Raw genomic sequence first — 17,741 nt, forward strand, 5'->3', positions numbered from 1 at the left:
GAAGAAACAATACTTTTCACTACATACTAATACATGTGACAATAATAAATCAAATCAAATCTAAGGGGCAATTTAGCATGGCCAATTCACCTAATCTGCACATCTTTGGATCTTGACTCTCTTGCATTTTGAAACTGTCTGCGGAATTTTCCCATCCTACCCGCCACGGGATTCGTAGCGGGTGGGACATGGACCATGGAAAGTCCATTGACCTCGGTGGGATTTTCCAGTTTCGGGGCAAGCACGGCCGGAAAATCCCACCCTTTCTATAATTTTCAAAATATAATTAGACAAATTTTGATCTGAAGAGAAACAATTTAAATGGATGAATGGCAGGTATGAGAATGTAGGAGAATGCGGATGTCAAACTTTTATTTTTTTAGATCAAAAGTAAATGGACAGTGAACTTTAAAGTGAACCTTTCTGACCATGGGGCCCCATTCAACCATGGCAACGGTTCATTAGATGGCAAATATCTAGAACTATCATTTTAAATAATGGCTTTAACGGCGTGACACCAAATGTTGGCGATTACTTTTGCACAAATGAGCTACGGTTAATTGGGCAGTAGAAAAGGATTTTGATGGGCAGTTTTCATTGAGAAAAAATCGGCCTACGACATTTTGTAAAGGCTAAAAATAAAATTCCAGTTTTCCACTGCTTCATATTTGAAACATTATTTTATTGTCAAAATAAAATAAATAAAATAGAAATTATCCAGATGGGGTACCCGGACAAGCACTCAGGTCCTGCGCAGACCACTGGCGGGCGTATTCGCAGACATCTTCAATCTCTCTTTACACCAATCTGAGGTCCCTACCTGCTTCAAGGAGATGACCATCATCCTGGTACCAAAGAAAAGTCAAGCAGCGTGCCTTCATGGCTATCATCCAGTGGCTCTGACATCCATCATTATGAAGTGCTTCGAAAGGTTAGTCATAGCACAAATCACTTCCAGCCTCCTAGATTGCCTGGATCCACTATAGTTTGCCTATCACCGCAACAGGTCCACATCAGACGCCATCTCCCTGACCCTACATTCAACCCTGGAACATCTGGATATCAAAGACACCTATGCCAGATTCCTATTCATAGACTACAGCTCAGCCTTTAACGCCATTATTCCTACGAGGCTCATCTCCAAACTTCATGGCCTGGGGCTCAGCTCCTCCCTCTGCAACTGGATCCCAGACTTCCTAACCCACAGGCCGCAGTCAGTAAGGATAAGCAACAACACCTCCTCCATGATCATCCTCAACACCGGTGCTCCGCAAGGCTGTGTCTTCAGCCCCTTACTTTATTCCTTATTGGCCTCTGACTGTATGGCCACATTCCCCATCAACTCAATTTTCAAGCTCACAGATGACGCCACCGGATCTCAAACAGTGACGAGACAGAGTACAGGAAAGAGACAGAAAATCTGGTGAACTGGTGCAACGACAATAATCTTTCCCTCAATGTCAAAGACGAAGGAGATAGTCATCGACTTCAGAAAGCGCAGTGGAGGACATGCCCCTGTCTACATCAATGGGGATGAAGTAGAAATGGCAAGAGCTTCAAGTTTTTAGGTGTCCAAATCACCAACAACATGTCCTGGTCCCTCCATGCAGACGCTATAGTTAAGAAAGCCCACCAACGCCTCTACTGTCTCAAGAGACTAAGGATATTTGGCATGTCCACTACAACTCTCACCAACCTCTACAACCAGAAAGCATTCTTTCTGGTTGTATCACAGCTTGGTATGGCTCCTGCTCTGTCCAAAACTGCAATAAACTACAAAGGGTCGTGAACAAAGTCCAGGCCATCACTCGTATCAGCTTCCCATCCGTTGACACTGCCTACACTTCCCGCTGCCTCGGAAGAGCAGCCAACATGATCAAGAACCCCACGAAACCCGGACATATTCTCTTCCACTTTCTTCCATCGGGAAAAAGATAGAAAAGTCTGAGGACACATACCAACCGACTCAAAAACAGCTTCTTCCCTGCTGCCATCAGACTTTTGAATGGACCTACCTCACATTAAGTTGATCTTTCTCTGCACCCTAGCTATGACTGTAACACTACATTCTGCACTTTCTCCTTTCCTTCCCTATGTATGCTACGTTTTGTCTGTTTAGTGTGCAAGAAACAATACTTTTCACTGTACACTAATACATGTGACAATAATAAATCAAATCAAATCAAATCAAAAGGATTCTTTAAAGCATTTAAAATAAATAAGACTTCTCAATAGTCCTGTAAACCCATGGCTTCTGTATATGTCTTAATCCTCCCGCATCCCAGAAGACAGTGTGTGAGAAATTCTGAATTGTGAAATGAAAAAGATCACAAATGCTTCTTTATATCTGTCAAGTTAACACAGTAACTTTGCTCTGAACATGGCTGATATTAGAGTCATTTCCTGTTCTACTTTGTGTCATGGTAAATGAAACAATGCCAGTTAGCCAACTGAAAGGACACATCCACAGGAAGTCACTGCAAAGCTTGATGGTGACATGAAGAAATCAGTGCAGTATTTAAAATTGGGCTTAAATCAACATATCACTGTTTAATAGAGGAATACCGCTGAGTTATTTTGTAATCTCACGAGAAGTCAGTGCTCATGTCAAAGTATATCTAACAATGCAGGCATGGATGCAAGTCTGATACTTGCTGGATTTTAATAGGCTGGTGCATATTGTTATCAGTCCCAGGAGAGGAAGAACTGTTAAAAGTTTACATCAGAGTTTACTTGGTGGAGTCAACCAAGAGTTTCCTGCATGTAACAGCACGCAAACAAAACAAGAACATTCAGGAGTTCAGAACAGATGTGAAAACACGATGGATGTAGAGATCAAGAAAGGAAAGAAGGTAAAATTCATTTTATAATTTGATGTTAATCTTTCATAATTAACGTCCAAGCTTGTTCTGACTTAAAAATGTGAAATCTTTTGTGTGTGAGACATAATGCAGAATTTGGAGGTATACACACCCATAGCTTCCTTTTGGGAAACGCACATCCATCAAAGTGTACAAGCTTTTCAAACCCCTTTCAACACTGTAAATGAACAAATATCCCTTTGCTGAGCATACCTAACAGTTATGTGCTACGTTGACCCGTTATAATACCTGTTGCCAGACTTGACTATAAAGTTCTGATATAGCTGGAACGTGCGTATGTGAAGGTTTATTCCTGACAGACAATTGTTTGAAATTTTAAAGAAGTGGCTGAGATTGCTGATTTTGCGAATCAAGTTTGCATGTGGTTACTTGGTGTAAACAAAAGTTCCCTTTGTGTGTCACTGAATGTTTTCCCCGGACGCAATGGCAATCGTGATAGGAGTGATATGGTTCAGTTGTCTGATTCTCTGTTTCTTTGTAGAAATGTATGTCCATGATCATTCAGCCCATACTTTGTCCTTATTCAGCCTATGGTATTTTGTAAAGGTTAAAAATAAAATTCCGGTTTTCCACTGCATAAGATTACTTTATTGTCTAAATCAAAAGGTTCTGACTGGACCCATGTACTTAAAGTAAGTAAGACTTCTCAATAATCCTGTATAGCCATGGGCACTGTATAAGTCTTAATCCCCTCGCATCCCAGAAGGCAGTGGCTGGAGTTTTCCCATCCTGCTCACCACGGGAATCGGAGAGGGTGAGGGGCGGACTATGGAAAGATCTGTTGACCTTGAGTGGGATTTTACAGTTTCGGGGCGAGCAAGGCCTTAAAATTGCGCTTAGTCTGTGAGAAGTTGGGCTCGTAGGCATTCATTTTTTGGGCACTATGAGTACCCTTAGCAATCCAAAATGTCATAAATGATGGTGCATGCACGTGCACACTTGTGGGTCAAGTTGGACTGGATGCCATGTTGGTGAGGGCATTAGTGTGCATGCATGGAGAATGTCAGTCGGAATTATGCAGAGCAGACAGATCATGATATCCCTCATGTTTGGTATTGAGAAACTCCCCCATCAGTAACTTCGAAAGGATTCAGCTGTGGCTAGGATTTAACAGCCGGAATTTTACAGCCCTGTCGTGGAGTGGGCAGGGCTGGAGAACATGGCAAGCTGCTCGTTGACTTAGACAGGACTGGGAGATCCCATCGGCAGGGGTAAAATTCCATCCCACAAGTGTTTGGTGATTTCTGTAGTTGTATCAAATTGCTAAAGTCTACAGGCAGTTTTGAGGCAAGTGCTGAAGGACTTCTTGTTGTTCTCGGATGTGGGTGCACTGGTAAGCTTTCCCCTCGGAATACAGGATTACTTGGAGAATGAACAGAGGCCTGGCACAACAAGACAAACTATTGAGAGAGAGAGAGGAGGAAGAGGCCAAGGAAGACTCTCACAGGAGGCCACATTCTCTCAAATTATTCCGAGTTCAATTCTCCTGCCTGAACTTCAGCAGGAACCAGAGTTTGAGGTATCTTTGCTCCTGTAAGGATGTCACCATGGGAATATGGCACATGCTGCAGGAGCGACTGCAACCTCACTGCAGGGCAGGGACTAAATTGCCAGTGGCCATGAAGGTGACCGAAGTCATGAACTTTTATTCATTTGGCTCATTCTCGGCTTCAGCTGGAGACATTTGCAACATGTCAAAATTAAATAACTGCAGATGCTGGAATCTGAAACCAAAAGAGAAAATGCTGGAAAATCTCAGTAGGTCTGGCAGCATCTGTAAGGAGAGAAAAGAGCTGATGTTTCGAGTCCAGATGACTCTTGGTCAAAGCTAAAAGGCATTGAAAGTGGGAGATATTTCAAAGTTTTGCATCCCCTGTTCCCTCAGTAAAGTCACTGGCTCTCTATTTAAATATAACTCGCAATACCTCATTCTCTCTTTCTACGGTCATGCAAAGGGAGCAAGCACACAGCTCTGCTAACATTGCAAGTTTCCCCATGGTTCAGAGTGACATTGGCTTGCACGCATGTCATATTGTGGATATAGCATGTCAACTCTTCCCTATCCGAGGGAATCCATTCTCCCAGCATTGCAGCCACTGTGCGACCATACACAGAGAATCATGTAGGTCAATGCCCGGTATCCTGCCAGCAGTGATGATGCCTCCATTCTGTGGCAGTCCGCCGTGCCAGCTAGATGGGCGGCACGGTGGCACAGTGCTTAGCACTGCTGCCTCATAGTGCCAGGGACCCGTGTTCAATTCCGACTTCGGGTCTGTTGGAGTTTGCCCATTCTCACTGTGCATGCGTTCCTCCGGGTGCTCCGGTTTCCTCTCTCAGTCCAAAGATGTGCGGGTTATGTTGATTGGCCATGCTAAATTGCCCATTAGTGTCCAAAGGTGTGTAGGTTAGATGGATTAGCGGGGTAAATATGTGGGATTATGGGGAAATACGTGGGGTTATGGGGATAGGGCCTGCGTAAGATGCTCTTTTGGAGACTCAATGCGGCCTTGATGGACAGAATAACCTCCTTCTGCACTGTAGGGATTCTACGATTCTATGATTTGGGCCACCATGGTGCTTTTCTATTTGGCATTCAGGAAGTCAAGTAATCCTTCATCCACTCTTCCCAAACTCAGAAATTATTCAAAGGGATAGCCCTTTATTGGTGACAGTAGTAATATTTTATTCAGTATAAGTAAAACCTGACACATGTCTGAGCAGCTGTATCAAAGTGCATCGGTATTACCATTAAGCTTTGGGTAGAAACGCACTCTCTGTGTAAATGCTCCCCTGGTCTGGCACCAGTCAATGCAATGTGTAAAACCTCCACAAATCTCTGTGCTTAGGGAATCCCTTCTTATTCTTTTTCACATAGCAAAGTCTGTGGAGACTGATGTAATCCAGTCATTGCCTAGCTATCTTTTGAATGGATCAATTACAAATCCTGTCATTGGACTATCAAGCCACACAAAACTCTCAAACGATTGGGCCAGAATTCTCCGGCTGTGCATGCCGGCGGGATTCTCCTGTCCCGCTGGCAGCGCAAACCCACCCGCGGGTTCCCTGCCAACATGGGGTGATGTCAATGGAAATCCCCATTGACAGCAGCAGGACCAGAGAATCCCACCGCTAGCAAACAACACGCCACCTCCTGCCGGCAGGAAACATGTGTCTGGGAGGCCGGAGAATCTCATCCGTGGCTTCCCAGGTTCCCGTGTTGTCTTATGAGGAAACAGTGGACAGGCTAGGCTTGTATCCACTGGAATTTAGAAGAGTAAGAGGCGACTTGATTGAAACATATAAGATCCAGTCCTAACAGGGTGGATGTGGAGAGGACGTTTTCTCTTGTAGAAAAATCCTGAACTAGGGGTCACTTTAAAAATAAAACACTTGGACAGAGAAGAGGAGAATTTTTTTTTCTCAGGGTAGTGAGCCTTTGGAACTCTCCTCCTCAAAACACTTTGGAAGTAGAATCTTTGAATATTTCTGAGGCAGAAGTAGATTAATACTTGATAAATAAGGAGTGTAAGTTTTTCCGGGGTATATGGAGGTTACAATCAGATCAGCCGTGATTTTATTGAATGGCAGAGCAGGCTCGAGAGACTGAGTGACATACACCTGCTCCCAAGTCATCTGTATGTATGTTCCCTCCTGGGTATAGGGAGGCAGCAGTGAAAGCATGGTGGACTTGACAACCAGGTGTTTTGTCTAGGATTCAAGGAACTATTATTTTCTGTCCTCTGGGAGCTGTTTATCTCTCTGTTCCCACATAGCAAGTCATCTATTCTCAGGACTGCTAGATTTTTGCTGAAATTTTACACTTTTGACACTGAAGTTTATTTATTAGTGTCACAAGTAGACTTACATTAACACTGCATTGAAAATCCCCGAGTTGCCACAATCCAACACTGTTCGGGTACACTGAGGGAGAATTTACCTAACCAGCACGTCTTTTGGACAGTGGGAGGAAACCGGAGCACCCGGAGGAAACTCACGCACACAGGGAAAATGTGCAGACTCCGCACAGACAGTGACCCAAACCGGAACCGAACCCTGGTGCTGTGAGGCATCAGTGCTAACCACTGTGCCACCCTTTTTTACATCTTTCTGATCAATGAACATCCTAACCACAATTTCTGATCTTGTAACCTATCAACCCTCCTAACCCAGAATCACAAATGGGAATAAACACAGGGCTATCCTCTGATGACATGGCTCACGAATCTGGTGTGCAACCCACGCACATACACTTAGACAGCGTACAATGAAAACTATGCTGCTCCATAATGTGTGATGGAGCAGACCATTGACATGCTAAAACAACACTTCCACTGTCATCCCCAGTATTCTTAACTTCCAAGATACGGACTTCAGTCAATATGGACCTTAAGTGTGGACAACGTTGCAAAGATGGCTGCCGGGGGCCAAGTGACCTTTATAATTTCTGCAGAGAAGCTACACCTAAATTCAAAATCAATAGCTCTCATGGTGTAGCTTCTACTAGCTTGACTCTTAATGAAGAGAGGTGCAGAGAAGCCAGTTTATCACAAGCAGGTGTGAACAGCCCAGCCACCATTCAAACCCCATTGTGTAGCAATGATTTCTAACTTTGAAACATTTATGTGGACAATAGAAGCATTGATCAAAACTGACTTCAGATAATGAATCTTAAAGACATGTCAGTCGGGAAACCCACAGAACATGAGAGGGGCCAAAACTCCAGCAAGAAGAATAGGACCTTGCCTGAACCACCAGCCAGTGAGAGAGACAGAGGATAAACATTGACCCAGACCTTCCAGTCACCGAATCATCAGAGACCAGACGTATAATCCAAGATGCACAGAACTCAATGAGAATGGCCCACGAAATTTGAACTCCCAACAGGTAATTCCCTTGCTCATTGTGACCCTCTGCAAAACTCTTCAGCTCTGACTAAGACTTGAAGACATTGGACTGTCTGCATTATTTACCTTAATAGTTACCCAGGAAATGTTAGACAGAAAAAACTGATCTAACTCCTGGGTAACTACAGAAATAACCCCCCCCTCCCTCACCCCACCATCACTCAATTTGATTCTCCTGACCATTCCTTTACGCTCTGACAATCCCCCAGCCCCGCTGACCTACCTGGCTACCCCTTCTGACCACACTAATTCCAAACACTCCCAACCTGATTTGACTACCCCTCCCAACCCAAATGCCCCACTGACCCACCAACATACTTAATTGTCTACCCACCTACTCACCTCAGCTGCCACTCTACCCACCTGTCACCCTATCCGCCTGCCACATCAAACACCTGCCACCCTAGCCACCTGCCACCCTAGCCACCTGCCACCCTAGCCACCTGCCACCCAAGCCACCTGCCACCCTAGCCACCTGCCACCCTAGCCACCTGCCACCCTAGCCACCTGACACCTTACCCACCTGACACCCTACCCATCTGCCACATCTCACACCTGACACCCTACTCACCTGATACCCCACCCACCTGACACCTTACCCACCTGACACCCTACCCATCTGCCACATCACAGACCTGACACTCTACCCACCTGACACCCTACCCACCTGACACCTTACCCAACCGCCATCCTATCCATCTGCCACATCACACACCTGACACTTCACCCAACCATCTCATTACTCAACTGCCACCCTACCCACCTTTCACCTCACCCACCTACCCACTTACTTCACCCACCTATCCACCCTACCCATTCAGTAACATTCGTCCATTCACCCACTCACTCATGTTCATACAGGACATTTAAACTTATCATATGGCAGTTGATGGTGTAAAAATGGGGTGTGTCTCTCCCCCTGACTCTACAATGCTGCAATGGAGTTCTCTTCTCCGTACCTCTGGCAATACCGGGCTTAGGTGACCCAATAAGAGAAACAGAACAGTGCCGGGTTATGGAAAAATCTGAGGGAAACAGCAATCCAATGATGATTGCCGCTCCACTGAAAATCTTGGCCATTATCTTTCCTTCAGATTTAATCTTACCCGAAAACCTGTTTCATATTTATTACGGAAAATCACAACATTCACACAGTTTGAAACATTCCCTCTAAAACATGTCCTGTTGTGGATAATTGAGAGGTGAGGAGAAAGGGGGAAAGTTATCCTACTATTTCTATGACAGCAGTCTGAGTTTCAACTGCAAATATTGGGCATCTTGTGCTGCAGTGGGAAATGCAACTTCAGATGCTGCATCATGAGTTCACAAATACGTTAACAGGACTAGCCACCATTTCCAGGACTTGAGAAACCCAACAGTTTCCTTATTCGCTCTTATTTGTTTATGGGATGTGGCTGTCGCTGGTTGGACCAGTATTTATTGCCCATCCCTGAGGACATTCAAGTGCCAACCACATTGCTGTGGGTCTGGAGTCACATGTGGGCCAGACCAGGTAAGGACAACAGATTTCCTTCCCTAACGGATATTAGTTAATCAGATGGGTTTTTACCACAATCAACAATGGTTTCATGGTCACCATTAGATCTCGATTTTGTTATTGAACATTGTCTGTAGTTCTCAGTTCTCCTTGTTGCCAGGCTATCTGTAGGAGTCCTTTTGTTGCTCCTTCACTGGTTTAAATAGGTTTTGCTTATTTTTACTCTGGGTTGTTTTATGGCCCTGCATTGCTATGAGGAAAACTGGTTGGCAGGTCAGGTGACAGGCACTCTTCAATTTTCAGTTTTGAGCTGCTGTTTCGTTTTAGTTTTTAGAAGGGACATCTAGCAGGAAAGAAGTCTCTCTCTCTCTCGTTTTGGGAAATTCTGCTGGTTAGCTGAAAGTCTCCCTGGAATAAAAAATCTGCTGTTGGTGGCTTGCCAGAGTGTCTCCCTGGTGTTCTGGGAAGCTGTTCTGACTTCAAACTGTTCTGAGTGTATCAGGAGAACTGCAGCATTCATCCCAAGGACTCAGTTCCAGTATCACGTGAACATTAGTCTTTGCTGTGTTAAACCTGTGGAAGGGTTTTTGTTTATGGGATTGGTTTGATTGGAACATCTTAGATATATTTGTTAAGGGTTATACATTATTGTGGTTGTTTTGTTTGTAATTGATAACAGTGACTGCTAATATTCTTACGAGACATGTTAACCATATTCCTAAATAAAATTTGTTTGATTAAAAACTCCCTAGTGGGTCATTTGAATCATACCTGAGGTGAAACATTTCATGCTCATCCTAGCCAAATTCAAGGTGCAAAGCTTATCATCCAAGTGGGCTCCATAAAACATTTTGGAGTTTCTCACCTGAACCATAACATTCGGTCTCTGGAATACTAATCCTGTGACAATACCACTATGTCACAGCCTCCCCTTGAGGAGTTAAAAGGAGAAAGAAAGCTGCTAGATCCAGTAGGCAAGTCCTCTGAGCCAGGAGGAGCAAGAGCATTACTCCGGGTCCCCCCCCCCCCCCCAGAAAATCTGCTCTAATCAATCCCATTCACAATCTCCAGACACCCCACGGGGCTGTTATTTTAATCCCTCCACCCACAATTTCTCCCCTCCACCATCTCCATCTCTCCCATAATCTTTCCCTCCCAGAGAGTGGCCAACACCCACCCCCTCCCAATCATCTCCTCCCGCACGAACTCTCTTTCCTCTGCTGTCATTCCTGTTCTTGCTACTATCCTCCTAGACCCTCTCTCCCCTCTATAACCCCCCATCATTGCCAGGGAGTGTTCTCAGAGGCAGGCTGCTGCCTTATGCCACGAGCTTTCTCATCCAACAGCCATCCAATCTCTCAATCTGTCCGGCAGTCGTGCGGGAAACAGAGCAAAACAATTCTAATGCGGTCCTGCTACTAAATTAGGCATGACCTGCAAATATGAAATTGGACTTAGTCCTTACTCCCAGTTGGGAACATGTTTGGCAAACAGTGTGGAAGGAGTTGATTTTAGTAATCAGCTACAGAAATATTCAGGGATTACAGAATGCTTTACATTTTACAGTTCTGTGAACTGATTGTTGAGAAATTTAAAGGCCTAGCAACAGGCACAGGAAAATCTCCATGGTTCATGGTTGCATTTTAAGATTTTTGATAATATTCAGGAGACATTTTAAAACTTGTTCAAAAATAGGCAGAAACTTTATCAGTAAAAATATTGACAAGGATCCAGGAACTCTGTATATGCAACATGAGTACCAATAGTCCCTTTGGGAATATATTGCTGAAAAGAGTGACATGTCGCTGAAGCTTTTCATCTTGCACTCATCAGGACAAAAGCAAGAATACCAAATTTCAAATGCACAACAACTGACAAAAGGGTACTGATTGGCTGAAGCATTGCCACAGAGAAAGAAATGGGGAAATATGGATTCCTCAAACTCCCGGGTAATTCAAAAAGGTTGCAAAGCTTGAACATATTCCAGTTGTTTGCAGACAACAATGTATGAATGTAAACCACTTCTAGCAAGTGTAAATGAGCCGTGTTATGAAATTGATTGATTAATATTAACTGGGGAAATAATGAGATCACACGCCAGCTCCCCAGAGGGTGAAGTCGCAGATGAGTTCTACTCCACATGACTCCGATGGGGACCTATATGGGGCAAAGTACAGAGAAAGACCAATGGACCTGAACGCAGAAAGGCATGTTGCACTGCCTGGCCTGCCAGAAATCCTGATATCAGTGACAAAGGAGGTGGATGAATCTGGCTCCAACTTGGCACAGGTTTTTGCAAAGGACCAAGAGTCCAGCCTGATTCCAAGAGGTTGCAGAGATCTGTGAGGACCCATTCTTAAAAAAAATAGTGATAATATACACTTGGTTAAAGTGGAGGCAAGAGATATGGTCCTGGAAGACCATGATAAGACTTTCTGTTAATTGTCCTTCTCCCCCCACCTTCTCTATCCTCCATGTGCAGTTTCACTTCTTTTGCTGCCTCAGTTCCATCTCCCTCTCATTCTGCTCCCAATGGGAATTACAGCACCCATGGCTGCAGCAAATACTGACCAGAATTCTTGCTAAGGTCTGCTCCATGTGTTCAGAGACAGTCCATGTTGACTTCACCAACTTTTATAAACTCTTCAAACTACCAAGTGCTTAAATTCAAGACAAACTCAAACCTTTAAAGGAGCGTTTTTCACCATACTTAATCATAGAATCCCTACAATGCAGAAGGAGGCCATTCAGCCCATTGACTCTGCACCAACTCTCCAACAGAGCATCCCATCCAGGCCCTATCCCCGTATTTACCCCGCTAATCCCCCAATTCTACATATTTTCGGACACTAAGGGGCAATTTAGCATGGCCAATCCGCTTAACCTACACATCTTTGAACGGAGGAAACCAGAGCACCCAGAGGAAACCAACGCAAACACGGGGAGAACATGGAGACTCCACACAGTCACCCAAGGCCAAAATTGAACCCGGATGCCTGGCGCTGTGATGCAGCAGTGCTAACCACTGTGCCACCACACCGCCCAACAAGTAGTCATAGAATAGAATCATAGAATCCCTACAATGCAGAAGGAGGCCATTAGGCAACAATCCCACCCCAGACCCGAACCCAGACCCTAACCCCATAACCCTACACATTTACCCCACTAATTCCTCTAACCTACACATCCTGAGGCACCAAGGGCAATTTAGCATGGCCAATCAACCTAACCTGCACGTCTTTTGAACTGTGGGAGGAAGTCGGAGCACCTGGAGGATACCCACGCAGACGGGGAGAACATGCAGACTCTGCATAGACAGTGACCAAGCTTGGAATCGAACCCTGGTCCCTGGCACTATGAAACAGTAGCACTAACCACTGTGCCACCGTGCCACCCCCTATGGTAGTGCAAGTGTCAAATCAGCATTACACATACATAAAACTACAGGCCTGACAGAGCCCAATATTGCGGTCCAAATCTTCTTCTCTTTCTGCTGTTCTGCCTCATCTGTTGAACATTTCCAGCATCTTTCTTTTGGATCATTTTTATCAACTTCTAAGTGGTCATTGGCCTACAGCACAAAAGTGTACTTTTGTACTTAAATGACATTGGCCCCAATTCTCTGACCTGGCCCATAGCTGGGATTCTCCGGTCCCGCTGCTATGGCTGAAGATTTGGCTGAGTGCCAAATTCTCCGTTCTCACTGGCAGTAGCGGTGGGGTAAACAAGGTCAGAGAATCCCAGTCAATATCTCTCTGAACATGATGGACAAGAGATAAAAGGCATCCTGATGGAAATAGACACTGAAGCATGTTGTTGGGGCTGAATGAAGGGAACTTTGCTTTGCATCTCAGGATGCTCTGTGTGTCTATTTGAAGTGTATGGCAATGCATTTTCCAGCATTGAAACTCCAGTTTAATGTCAGAAAAATATCTAACCTAGCTTTATTTTCTATAAACAAAATATCCACCAAACACATAGGGTGCATAAGTCTTTAAACATTTAATGTGTGTTGTTATGAATTCCAGGAGAGCAAGAAACATCTTTAACAGTTCACGTTGGAACTCATTCAGTGGAGTTAGCCCAGTATTTCCTGCCTGTTAACAGTACAAGCCTCCGGGAACTAAGAAAGTTTCAGAGTTCAAAATAAACATGAAAACACAGTGAATGAAGATGTCAAGAAAGGAAAAAAGTTATAAGTTTTAACAACTTGAAAATCTTTCATAAAATAGCAAATTTGAGATAACTTGAAGTATTTTATAGGATTTATAGGCCCAATTGAAGCTTAAATGTGATTGCAGTTCTGATCAGGAGAACATTCATCAAGTGTAAGGATGTTAAACATTTTCAAATCCTTTCCCGGGATTTGAATAGAAAATTAAAGTCTTGCAGGAAGAAACAAATGGATATGTGTTGATCACGTGTTATCTGCTTTTCCTGTCGCAGTTATAGGAAGTAGCTTGTTCCAGTCAGGCAGGCAGTTTATCTGTGGAACTTTTAATGAAAGGTGAAATTTGAATTTTTAATTTCACTTTAAGCCAGTGCAGATTTTAATATTAATGTGTTGAAAGAGTCACTGGTTAGTTTGTTGGTCACTGATTAGTTTGGGCATTCCCTTCGTGTCTGCGTGTGTTCCCTCCGGGTGCTCTGGTTTCCTCTCAGAGGAAGTGTGCAGGCTAGGTGGATTGGCCACAGTAAATTGCCCCTTAGTGTCCCAAGATGTGTAGGTTTGGGGGATTAGCGGGGTAAATATGTGAGGTTATGGGGATAGGGCCAGGATGGGTTTGTTGTCGGCAAGGCGGTGCAGGCTTGATAGGCCGAATGGCCTCCTTCTGCACAATAGAACCATATTTATATGATCAAGAGAAATCAGAGTGTACCAATAGGATTCTATGATTCCATAGTTTTGTGCTATATTATGGTCTTTGCCTTTTGTTGAAGTTTTATTACAATGATGGTATTAAATAAATAAGATAATTTCACCCATTGCGCCCATGCTGGTGTTTGCCCTTCAATTCGAGCTATCTCTTTACTCCCCACATCCTGTTCTTGGCTTTTGTTTGCTTGTACTTTTAAATAACATTTCAAATACATTTTTTAATGATGTCTCAATAGAAATCGTGATAAAGCATTTCATCTTCAAATAATCCTCTGTAAAAGCAAACATTTACTTTGATGTTTCCCTTTTGCAACAATAAAAGCAAAGTTGTTCTCTGACCTATTTTCCTTGTGCGATGCTTATTGTTGGATTGTTTCTGTGCCACAATGATGAAAAGATATTCACTTCTTACAATCTGAGCACATTTGATTTGAAACTCTTGGGTTGTACCAGTCCTATGTAATGGAGACAAGGTGAGTGTCAGGAGGGCAGGGGTGTTCGGGCAGGGTCAGGGGTGCAACAAGATGGTGTAAGGCGGGTGAGGGTCGTGAGCAGTGTCGGGAGTGGGAGGCCTGGGGGGAGGGAGTGCAGCAGTGTCAGGTGTGCTGGAAGGGGTGAGCAGCATTGGGGAGTGGCGAATGGGGAGTGTACTGTGTAAGGGGTGCTGGCCAGGTGAGCAATGTTGGGAAGTGGGTGGGGGGGGGGGGGGGTGGTGAGCAGTGTCAGGGTGCTGGAGGAGGTGAGCAGTGTTGGTGAGTTACTGGGTGAGATGTGTCAGGCTGCTGGAGGGGGTGGGCAGTGTCGGGGGAGTGGGTGGGCAGTGTCGGGGGAGTGGGTGGGCAAGGGCTTTACACTTAATTAGTACAAAGTGATCAACAGTCTAGTACCATGACAAATTGTGTACAGTTCTGGGCACCACATTAGAGGAAGAATGTGAAGGTGTTGGAGAGAGTACAGAAGAAGTTTACAAGAATGATTTCAGGAATGAAAATCTTCAGTTATGAGTATAGATTGGGGAGGTTGGGGCTGTTCTCTTTGGAGAGAAGAAGGCTGAGAGGAGATTTGATAGAGATGTTCAAACTCATGAGGGGACTGGAGAGAATAGATACGAAGAGACTGTTCCCGCTCGTAAAAGGATCAAGAATGAAAGTGCACAGATTTAAAGTGATTTGCAAAAGAAGCAAATGTGATATGAGAAGAAAAACTTTTTCACATAATAAGTTGCTCAGCCTGGAAGTCTGGTGGGGAAGGGTTAGGAGGGCATTGGATGATTATCTGATTAGAAATAATGTGCAGGTTACAGGGGAACAGAACTAAGTCAAAATGCTCATTTGGAGAGCTGGTGCAGATAGGATGGAAGGGATGACAACCTTCTGCATCGTAACACTTCTGTGATTTTGTGGGTGAATAAACATTGTACGATAATGTGTGACTTATTATAGTGGTGTCACTATTAAAGAGGCGAACAATGAATCCTATGCTTTATGTTGTCAATATAATTGGTCAGGCATTTGCTGCTGTACATGTTGTAGATTTATTCCCATGGATTTGTTCCATTGCTTATCATAGAATCATAGGATCCCTTATGGTGCTGAAGGAGGCCATTTGGCCCATCAGGGCTGCACTGACAACAATCCCACCCAGGCCTTATCACGATTACCCCATGTATTTACCCTGCTAGTCCCCTGACACTTTGGGGCAATTTAGCATGGCCAATCAACCTAACCTGCACATCTTTGGACTGTAGGAGGAACCAGAACACTTGAAGGAAACTCACACAGACACGGGGAGAATGTGCAAACTCCACAGTCACAAGAGGCCGGAATTGAACCCGGGTCCCTGGCGCTGTGAGGCAGCAGTGCTAACCACTGTGCCACCGTGCCGTTCTAGTACATACATTTTGATAATACATACCATTATAAAATACTGACAGTTTCACTTGCAGAAGTTTCAGAAAGAGAGTGTGAAATTGATTTGTCAAAACGGAGCCTATAAATTATTTTTTTAAATTAGATAATTGCTCGATAAAGAGGAATATTAAAGTATGCGGGGAAAAAAGGCATGTGAGAATAGAGCAATGTGAAAATCTAAGCCAAATTTCATGTTTGTGGCCACAACAGTTACGTAGAAACATAGAAACTAGAAGCAGGAGTAGGCCATTCAGCCCTTTGAGCCTGCTCCACTATTCATTTTGATCACGGCTGATCATCGAATTCAATATCCTGATCACCTCTTCCCCCTATATCCCTTGATCCCTTTAGCCCCAAGAGTGATATCTAATTTCTTCTTGAAATCACACAACGTTTTGACCTCAACTACTTTCTGTGGTAGTGAATTCCACACATTCACTACTCTCTGGGTGAAGAAATTTCTCCGCACCTCAGTTCTAAAAGGTTTACCCCTTATCCTCAAACTATGACCCCTAGTTCTGGATTCCCCCACCGTTGGGAACATTCTTTCTGAATCTGCCCTGTCTAACCCTGTTAGAATTTTATATGTTTCTATGAGATCCCCTCTCACTCTTCTATCGAGGGTACCTTGCTTATAACTTGTGTTGCTTTTACTTATACAATCTTAATCATCACCTTTTCAGAATGTGTTTGGAGAGGCGCTGGGAACAAACGATGTTAAAATAATGATTTTGAAGTTATGACATTTGGGTTCTTCCTGTGATTTTCAGGGCTTTGTGTCTCCCATCAAGAGGCTGGTGTTTCCCAAGAACCGGAGACAGCAGGACAGAAGCAGTGTATACAGAAGACCTCTCCACTCTATCCCTCTCTTCCCTCCGGATTACCTGATAGATCCTGAGATCCTACTGCATGATTATCTTGAGAAAGAAGTTAAAGTAGGTTTGGTTTCATGACTCTTGGCATCTCGGGTACTGAATAAGTTATTGACTTGTTAACTGTCTACTTGGATTGAAAATAATTATAACAGGTTAGGAGAAAGGGACATAAATTGGGATGAGAGTAGACAAGTGAAGAGCTAACTCTGGCAAAGATGAACTGAATTGTCTCTGCGCTGTAATTTCTATGATTCTAAGTAGGAAAGTCAATCTGTAGAGTTAATATTAACAAGATTTTAGGATTCCCAGTTTCATAGAATCCCTACAGTGCTGAAGAAGGCCATTCAGCCCATCAAGCCTGCACTAACCACAACCCCACCCAGGCCTCACTCCTGCAACTCCACACGTCCATCCTGCTAATCTTCCTGACACTGGGGTCAATTTTAGCATGGCCAATTAACGTAACCCACACATCTTTGGACAGTGGAAGAAAACCGGAGCATCTGGAGGAAACCCATGCAGACACAGGGAGAATGTGCGGACTCCGCACAAACAGTGACCCGAGGCCAGAATTGAACCCGGGTCCCTGGTGCTGTGAGACAGCAGTGCTAACCACTGTGCCACCATATAACACAGTACAGGGTAACTGTTGACTCTGTTTCTGGTTGCAAGGGCGTGGAATGCTAAACAAAATGTAGTGATGCGAGCAAAATCCATAATGTAACAGATAAATGTATATAAAAATAACGTAAACATTTATGAGAGAATTTGATTAGAAGGAAGCTCTTCTGAG

General features: G+C 44.1%; 1 protein-coding gene across 1 annotated transcript in view; it reads left to right on the top strand.

Annotated features, from left to right (window-relative positions):
* Positions 1 to 2,730: 2,730 nt before the first annotated feature.
* Positions 2,731 to 17,741, top strand: part of ccm2l (CCM2 like scaffold protein) — a 49,787-nt gene continuing 34,776 nt past the window's right edge. Inside the window, exons 1-2 of the mRNA XM_078236144.1 lie at positions 2,731 to 2,852; positions 16,844 to 17,008. Coding sequence (XP_078092270.1) covers positions 2,823 to 2,852; positions 16,844 to 17,008 — 195 coding nt within the window. The 5' untranslated portion in view covers positions 2,731 to 2,822. The remainder of the gene's footprint in view (positions 2,853 to 16,843; positions 17,009 to 17,741) is intronic.

The sequence above is a fragment of the Mustelus asterias genome, chromosome 20 (genome assembly GCF_964213995.1).
Source record: "Mustelus asterias chromosome 20, sMusAst1.hap1.1, whole genome shotgun sequence".
Lineage (NCBI taxonomy): Eukaryota > Metazoa > Chordata > Chondrichthyes > Carcharhiniformes > Triakidae > Mustelus > Mustelus asterias.